General features: G+C 31.8%; 1 protein-coding gene across 4 annotated transcripts; it reads right to left on the bottom strand.

The window, feature by feature from the left end:
- Window positions 1–4,163: 4,163 nt before the first annotated feature.
- LOC141701502 (nucleotide-sugar uncharacterized transporter 1-like) lies at window positions 4,164–8,558 on the bottom strand. 4 transcript variants are annotated; one of them, XM_074505141.1, is made up of 8 exons: window positions 8,262–8,558; window positions 8,072–8,166; window positions 7,365–7,498; window positions 7,054–7,259; window positions 6,857–6,950; window positions 6,112–6,278; window positions 5,656–5,826; window positions 4,164–4,589 (listed from the first exon to the last, which is right to left on the bottom strand). In XM_074505141.1, coding segments are annotated over exons 1-8 (1,152 nt in total). In that variant the 5' UTR covers window positions 8,264–8,558; the 3' UTR covers window positions 4,164–4,306. The 4 variants fall into 4 exon arrangements, with proteins under 4 accessions (XP_074361242.1, XP_074361243.1, XP_074361245.1 ...); XM_074505142.1 differs by having other exon boundaries at window positions 7,440–7,498; XM_074505144.1 differs by having other exon boundaries at window positions 7,054–7,197; window positions 7,440–7,498; window positions 8,262–8,557.
- Window positions 8,559–9,605: the final 1,047 nt, after the last annotated feature.

The raw sequence follows: 9,605 nt of genomic DNA, 5'->3' as shown, positions 1-9,605 counted from the left end.
TAGTACCGCTACTGAAATGTATATGATGGTAACCAATACTGATATGAGAGGAAGAGTGAAAGAGATTATTACTCTACTCTCAGACATGTACAATAACATTGCTGGAAATGATATCCTCCTCCTATAGCAAACAAAATATGTCCAAATACACGGAGTAATAGACCATTAGACCTGCTAGATGGACCTCCGCTTGAGGTAGACTTGTGGAATTCACTTTGCACTAGAGCAGTCCAAGGAAACTATCAGAAAGAAAGTGAATTATGGCCAGAGGGTTTGAAGATGGCACATCTTTGGAATTCAAAATGTTACAAATGCACTCTTCAACTGATGTTTTTCAAGATTTTACTTTATACTATAAATTATTAAATTTACGCAATGGAATTGTGTTATCTTCAATTGAACCTATGTATCTAGAATTTTTATCTAACTATCCTTATGCCATATTTCTATAACCTTATTTTGATTAAAAGATTGTTGACGTATGTGTTGTGCATAACATGTTTTTAGTTTATGGACACATTTCTAGCTTATAGTGGAAGTTTAAAGTGAATACATCTTTCACAATGTGTCAATGTTTGACAATGGAATCAATATCTATATTTTTAAATGTTATCACTTGCATCAGCCTCAAATGCAAGTTGTGATTCACCTGTTCTATTATTTCGAGTCATACTTTGTTAGTCACAATATTCATCAGGACAGTTTTCATAAGTAATAGATGTGACTGTTTATCAAGTATAATGTGCAATTCCATCTTCATGTTTTCTGAAATGTATCTAATAAGAAGATCTTATAAATCACAAGATATTAATTGTCTTCATTTTCACCATACTCAGCATGTTTAGGCTGTTTAGAGACTAGTTTCATTCTCATTCTTGATCAACATTTGCTTAAACTGACCAGCTGAAATAGATAGCACCTCTAATGAAATGTATAGTATTGTCACCAATACTGATATAAGAGGAAGAGTGGAAGAGATGATTTCTCGGCTTTCAGATATGTATGCTAACATTTGTGGATATCATCTGCTAATACCAAAACCTACTATATAGGACCAATATTTCATATAGCCATCTGAAACTCCCTTTGTACTATAGCAGATCATGGACATTAGCATGAAGCTCATGAAATATGACAGGTTTGGATCATGGCACATCTCAGGAACTCGGATTATCACAATTGTAGTGTTCGACTTATGCTCTTGAAGATTTAACGTCATTGCTATAAATTCTTATGTTCGAAAAATGAAGTTTTTATTATCTTAGGTATAACTTATGATCTCAGGTATCTATCTATCTATATGCTATATTTTATAAACTTCTTCTAATAAGAAGATCGTTGACATGTATATTGTGCATAACATGTTTTGGTTATACAGCAAAATTGTAAGCTAATAGTTGTAGATTAAATTTTCTAAATCTATTTCAAATGTAATCTTTCTCAAATGTAATCTAGCTTAAATGTAATCTAGCTCAAATGTAATCATTTTCAGGGTGGTTATGCTATTGATGTGCTATTGATGCTATTTACGTGAACATATTATCAAGTACAAGGAGACGCCGAGTAATATTCAACACGAAATGTCTTAAAAACAAAATATTACAACACAAAATATATTTTTCTAACATATGTGAAAAAAGTATATTTGCGTAAAAAAAATTCGTTAAAAGAGTAATGTTGTGTTAGTGTTCTACTGAAAAGTTACGTAAACATCGCTCTTTATATTATTTAATATTTTTTAAAAAATTAATTATATTTAGAACGCGTAGCGTGGGCAAAAATCCATAGTCTTGATAAATTCCTGACCAAAAAACAACATTTTGAGAAATTTAAACAAGTGGATTTGGGGATTAATTAAAATGGATATATTTCCATATTTCTAATACAGTGATATTATTTTATTTTGCCAATTTGGAAATACATTTTATAGTCATCCTGCAACACTGAGTTATTGTTAAGGCGTGTATAAATCTTAATTTTTAAAATGAGTTTAGATCATCTTATTATATACATTGGGTTAATAGTGCTAGCTTAATAATAAACATTTAATTCAAATATTTTGGGTAAAAGTTTTGGTATTTATTTTTTTAAATTTTGAAGAGTTAAAGATTTTATGTATCTAACTAAAAGATTTCCTTTGGTTAGATGTTACATTATCTTAAATTATTCGGTTAGATTTTTCATAAGGTTAAATTTATTTTATTGTAAAATGATACTTCTAAAAGAAACCTTTGTTCAGTCAATTTTTGTAGGCGACTAATTTTTACTATTTTTATTCAGACCCGGGTTTTAATAGAAAGGTAATTGGAGTAACTCGGAAATTGAAGTTTTTGGAATTAAATCAAGTATTCAGTTCATCCATCCATCACCGATAGGTGATCATGCTTAATTTATTTTAATTTTTTGAGTATTATCTCTTCAGATCTTAATGCATTATTTTTTAAATTTTCGAGATCATTATCATGCATAAAATTCGGCTAGATGAGAAATTTTATTAAATAAAGAAAACTCCTTTCTACTTATATTTTATCTTGATATAATTTATGTTTACGATTTTTATATCTCTCCTCCGATACAAAAGAAGATTAAAGAAAGAAAAAGTCTATACATTAAAATTGTGGCAGCCTATCTTAAGATCAGATTGAATAAGTACAAAATTACAAACCAATAATACAGACATGTATATTAATTTTGCAGCAAAACTCGCAGTTCACGTGCAGACCAAAGACCAGCTGCTAAATATTGTTGTCGAGTTCAATTGGGATGGTTGTACTTATGTAGATTTTCATCACTTATATACCTGTCATATATACGAACCGTCTATCTCGTCTCATCACAGTATTACGGGGGAATCTCAGTTCAGAAAATATAGATATTCACTACAACCTGACAGAATAAAAAATAACAAAGGTATTAGGGTCTCCCCGAAACAAGAAAAATAAAAATACCACTAATTATTCCAAGTTTTGGCACAAAAAAACTAGTCTAAATAAATTAACATAATTATTTATTAGTTATGCCTTTCGAATTAACATTTCTTTGTTGTTTTAACATCTTTCAAAATTTTACAATTAGATTTCGTCAGGTCAAGAGTTTCCGCACAAAACATAATAGTACAGAGTATGTCCCTTACATCATAATTTGAAATTATAAATTTGCTCGACTTGGTGTACTAAACAGACTGAGAGAGGGAAGCCTGCAAATTTGAAACTGAAATCTGTTGTAAAACCCAACAGCAAGCACTCTGCATCTAATTAGAGCCTAGAACTCATCCACCTTGTGGGAGAACATTCACACCATCCCTGTCTTTGTCTAATAATCAAGATTAAACAAGAAAGTCACTGGTAAATGCGGGATTTCATATGTAATATTTGTAATGTTTATTCTAGCGCCTTTAAAATAGAATGGACAAGTTGTGAGAATCTGTAACATGCACTTTGGTCAGAGGGAAGAGGTGAAGAAGTCTCCCCAATACCATCAACGAATCATTGTCCTCCATAATTTGTGAGAAAAGGAAAGGGTATGCTAATTATTCAGATTCTAATTATGATAATAATAGATGAGATTATAAGTAGGATTGCAATTGGAATAATATAATGCTGACTGGCTAGCAATGGCCATACAAGTAAAGAAAACTCGGTAGAGATTTATTGCTAACTGAACAACTGGATGTGTTTGGCCAAGATAGAGTACCAACATTTATGAGCAGAAATATAGTAGCCTTTTCCCATCCACCGCATTGATCTGGAATATTTTTGGTACTCTAGACATGATTCAATCAAAGGATGTGGTATATTCATTTTCATACTAAGAATTGCCAGAGATTTATTGATATGTATAGAAGCGACAAAAACCAATGTCAGAAAGAAAATGTCAAAAAAAAATAGAACAGAGACAGAGACGGACATTATAATCAAAACTGATCTAACTATTGAACTTCCGTCTGCTCTTTTCCAAAGACCCTCCCTGTTTATATGTTACAACCTTTATGGATATAACCTACATCTGTCGTAACTGGGATAAAATAAGCTACTTAGATGGAAATCCTGGGTTAGTAATAAAACTATCATTAACATATCTTTACGCTAGAAGTCAAAGAGCTAAAAAACTGCGAGACTCAAAAATGTTGCATCAATAAATTAAAAAAACAGTACAAGGGTTAGTAAAATACTCTCTCCAAGTTTATATATGGCTATATGGTGCCCACTTTAGACACAATCATCTTGATCAACAATGTCATGGCTCTCCTCGTTTTCTTTGCTAAAATACTCTCTCCAAGTTTATATATGGCTATATGGTGCCCACTTTAGACACAATCATCTTGATCAACAATGTCATGGCTCTCCCCGTTTTCTTTGCTGACCTTAGATTTAGGTAAAGAGAATGATCCTTGCCTGGAGAAAGTTTTGATCGACTGCTGCTGCTTACGCAAGTTAAGATGGGTGTAAAAAGACATACCACCAAGAGCTGTGATTGCTCCACAGATGCTAGTAGTCCCTGGATTAGAACCAAAGAGTAGAAAACCTCCAAGAAGAATAACACAAGTTTTGAACTGCCCTAGTATAACATGGGTAACTGCAGAGGTTTCCCTGCAGCAAAAGGGATGGAAAACCAAGAAACTATCAGCAAGCACTACAGAAGATAGTCTGTACTCCAATAGCATTGCAGTTGAAGTACAAATGACAGGATGATTATGCAGCATTTGTATAGTAATTATAGCGAAAGATGCATTAATCTTAATCATCCATGAGACTTGAGAAACTTTCAAACTACTGTGACAGGCTTAAAATAAGTAACTTATTAAGCGACTTATAAGTGATAAGTTGATAAATGCTTGTTTGGATAATTTTACTTGTAATTCAGAATTCTTTTTACTTAAATGAACTAAAATAAATAATTTTTAAATATAATTATCTTAATTCTTATATTTTAAGTTGGATTAACATTAAAAAAATATTTTTTTAAACTAAAATAAAAAAAATAAAAAAAATAAAAAAAGTTGAGAAAAAGTACGTTGTTGCTAACATTCAACTTATCAGCTTATAAGTTGTAAATTCAACTTATAAGTTGGGTCGACAAACACTCGTCGATAAGTTATTACGGGCTTATAAGTCATTAAGCTAATTTATCATAATTGCCAAACAGGCACTTGGTAATTCCCCTCACTGGATTCACCAAAATTGTAAAGAATAGTCATGAAACCTTGTAAGGGTAATAAATTTCTCCTTTCCACTTATGTTTTGTTTTTTTCCCTGCAACACAAAACTCTAACCTAAATGTACCGAATCTCGCTTTTTCTTGTAAAAAGAGAATGTTATCAATGAGGTAATAAAACTTATTTAAAGAGCTTAATATTAATAGTAACTACTGAATGAACACCTAAAAAACAAAGAGTTTTCAAAAACAACATATATAGTTGATGCGGTGAGACTGGAATTAAGCAAATGAAAACTAGCAATTACTACTTTTGGCATAACTTATAACATAGAGAAACAAAATGCGTCATTAGATATTTTTTTACATAACCATCAAAACCTACAAACCACGTCAGACTATAATCATAATTTAATCTCCCAAGTCCCAGTATATCTTTTACTTGTTGTTTTGAAAATATATTAGAACACTTCAATAAAAATATTAACAGATTTTACTTACCCAAGTGCTAGAGCACCTGACCACTGAAGCAAGAAGCCAAGGATAGCAGAAGCAAAAATGATAGAGGAGTTATTGACACTCCAATCAAAGGAGAGAACACCCGGGGGATCAAGATATGGCATCAAAACTACAAGAAAAAACAAAGTAATAGGTGTAGTCTTCCACATTAACCTGCACAAATTGTAATAGGAAACTGGTGTTTAAATGAGCTACAGAAGTGTGTAATAACTTGTTGCAAATTCAGATGCTTATAAACTTTTAATTTATTATTTTCATATACAGAAATAAGCTAGCAATATTAAAGCTCTGTATTTCAGATCATGAAAGGATTGCAGTGAGAAAATTAAGATCAAGCCTGAATATGTAAACCTTTACATTAAAGGAAAGGTTATAAATAGAATATACACATTTAGAGAGTAGAAAATATATAATTTTTTACGAGAAAATGTGACATACGCAAGGGCGTTCCAGTTATCTTGCTGTTGAAGATTGGACCATAATATCTTGTTGATAGCACTTGGTATGATCCATGCTACTGCTACACAAGCACCAAAAAAGTGGAATTGCAAATCTGTTACTGTAGCAACAGCAACACCAATTGATACTACAGTCAGCGCAAGCACCTGGAGTAAGTCCAATTATAAAAATTAGACACTATCAAGGTAATGCAACAGCTTTTTTGCCTGTCAGACAAGACAGAAATAGTTCGATGATTCAAAAGAACAAAAATTGATATCACAAAATTAGTCCATATGATGGGAGGGAGGATGTCCCTTGCGAGCATACACTAGGCCCCATAATCACCCAGACCAGGGTTATCACATGATTTAGAAGTCTACAAGCCAATTTAAGAGTCTAAGCATTGTACAAGTTGAAAAATCCAAAGCATAGAAATATCAATGATACTAGATGTGTGAAAAATAACTATAAACATAACTGTACTTCAATTGCTGCAATGAATTTTAGGCATCATTACATTAGAAACAAATAGCAAGCATTCTGTAACTTCGTTTTTCTCCTTTACATTTAAGAACTATTGACAAAGTGACAGGCCATCAAGTAACAAGATACAAAGATATGCCCACATTTCGAATTAAAATGTTAGTATATTTTGTATTTGTTTACATTTCCAATTTAGAATGGGAAATGTTAGCGCCATCTTAAGTAATATATTTATGTACACCAAGCAGTGGTTAATTACCTTTCGGAACGAAATTCTTTTCTGGAAAACAATAAATTCAGCCAAAACAATTGCTGGTGTTACAGCAATCTTAGCCATCTGATAAAATCCTACACTGCAAAGGATAAATATTCGTCAACATCAAGAACTGGGAGGAATGTAGGCATCTTATTAAACTGAATAGCCAAAAACCGGGACTGGAGGAATCCATGTCTCACCTATTAAACTTTAAGCTAACATTGGCAAGGCCAGTAGAAAGAGACATCACTACACCAAGAGCCAATAATGAAGAGTATTTGGTCGATTTTGGTGGAGGAGCCGGAAGAATGGACAGAGCATTAAGAACGGCCATTAATAACCAGCTACAGACATAGTGAATAAAGGTAAGAAATATCGGATAGTTGAATCCAACTTTGACAAGTACCTGAAGTGGATTAATACAAGTAGAGAAAGCTTGTTAAAAAAAGTGAAGCGCAATATCTGATATCAGGAGAAACCAAGAGCAACCAACTAAACTTAGTCAACTAACCAATTTATTCATCAATATGATACTAACGGAGACCACAAAATTAAATGTAAGAGCAAAAGCAGGCCCAACCAAGACCTGTTGCTGACGCCGCAATTTGTTAAATAAGGAAGCTCGTAGTTCCTCCAATGCTCTGCCTAGATAAGCAGAGGAAAAGATCGTAAATTTAGTTAAATATCAAACCAAAACCAATGTCAATACAATTAATTAAAGGTCTTCCTAAATTTCTCTAATTTGTAGTGTTTAAGTTCTTCGGAAGATTTAACATTTCCCTCCATTGCAACTTAAAAGTTTGTCACACCAAAAGACAAGGCAAATTCTGAGTATGAATAAATTCCAGATACTTGACATCAAACAAACAAACATCTTAAATACCAAAAAGGATATAATAACTAACACTCTGACAAAGCTAAGAGCAGGGTTCAAAACTAAAAAACTGTAGTAGTAATTATCCAGTTGAAGAACAAATGACCACTAAGTTCCACATTTATTGTTACTGTTGCTCACAATTTTCCCAACTCCTTATCAAATATGCATACATCAAATACCTGAACCATAAAGACTGAAGAATCACACTAAAGTCAAAACCTTTATAATCTAGAAATGGACCAAAACTTAATTACATAATAAAATCAGCAAAACCCATCAATTAATCACAACTGCATTCCAAAAATCCCCAAAATAGAAAACCCTAAGCAAAGAAAATGTACCTCTTTGGCCAGCATCACTATCTTTGCGCTTGAGCATCTTGCGAAAATCTTTTCTTTCCAAGAAATTAAGCATATTTTCACTGTAATACATTACCCTGTAAACCAAGCCCCTCTTTTAAATTCAAAAAATAAACAACCCCCTTTAATTAATTTTAACAAATAAAACAAGAAAGGATGATAAAACTAGTACATTTTCGGATTGGCTTATTTGTAACGTATGCATAATCCAAAAATGTATGTATCTATTATATGAGTAAGAGTTTTGAAGTGACCCAACAACGATTGGCAAGGGAAAGAGGGGGGTGTTGTAGATTAGGACAGGTAAATACATACAACTAACGAATGAAAGAATCACATTCTACATGCACCGACAAGCATTTATACAAAACATCATAGATAGTATTCTTGTATCTCACTCGAACAACATTTTCAGATTAGAGTGAATGTCAAGGACAACAACTGTTTCGGCAGTAAAACTCCCGTGTACGAGGACGAGGATCCAAACATCAAATAAAATTAATTTTCAATTTTATTTTTTGAATATTTAAATCTTTTTTTTTTCATTTATTTGTCCACGACTCCACGCTGCTTAAAAATATTCATTTTTAAATATTTTAAAATTATAAAATTTAAAATTTTACAAATTAAAGTTCACATGTATCTGTATTATTATTATCTATAATTTTATACTTAAAACTATAATAACTGAATATAGTATAATTTGTACAAGATTTATCCGTATTTTTTATTTTCTCTCCCAATCTCAACGGTCAAATTTTTTAATCAAATGATCCGAACATATGAATTAAAACTATATTCTTAATATATAATATGCATAATCGGATCTTAAGAGATATTGATTAGATATTTTATATTTCTTTAATGATTGCATACTATTTAGAAAACAAAAATCTCAAAACTAGGCAAATGGGTAAATGACTAGTTTAAAAACATTCGATGTGTTTTTCAAACCTGACAACTGATATATGAAACTAGGAGCAGAAAATTTAACTATGAAAGAACACATAAATATCTTTAATTCAATTTAATTAATATAAAATAAAGAAATTGTGCTACAGCTTCCAAAAAAATATTGATATTTTTCTTGGTTTCTTCTCAAACACACGAGTTTGGCTTGCGGAGAGAGAAAAGGTATTATAATTGAAAATCTTGTATATATTTCACACTTGCTAAATGTGGGATGTGCACTCTATATATAAAATAATGTAATACATAACATGCATATCCATTTACCAGTAAGTTGTGTTATTCTGCAAGACGATATGTTACAGCTTTTTTAGGACCACTTTATTCTTTTATACGCTCCTCATCATTTGCTGGGTGCTTTTTCTTTTCTTCCTCCCCAAGTTTAGCTATAGGCTTGACCACATGTTCATAGACCACCTTCATGCACAATATGCTATATGATTCTATTTCTTCATTCCTAGTAAATTTGAACTTCATTTGTCTTATTGTGAAATGGCTAACTAAAGATATCGTGAACTATGCTCTACTTGACTTCACGATACAGTTC

Source organism: Apium graveolens, unplaced genomic scaffold (assembly GCF_009905375.1).
Source record: "Apium graveolens cultivar Ventura unplaced genomic scaffold, ASM990537v1 ctg3956, whole genome shotgun sequence".
NCBI lineage: Eukaryota > Viridiplantae > Streptophyta > Magnoliopsida > Apiales > Apiaceae > Apium > Apium graveolens.
This window is presented reverse-complemented; position numbering and strand designations above follow the sequence as displayed.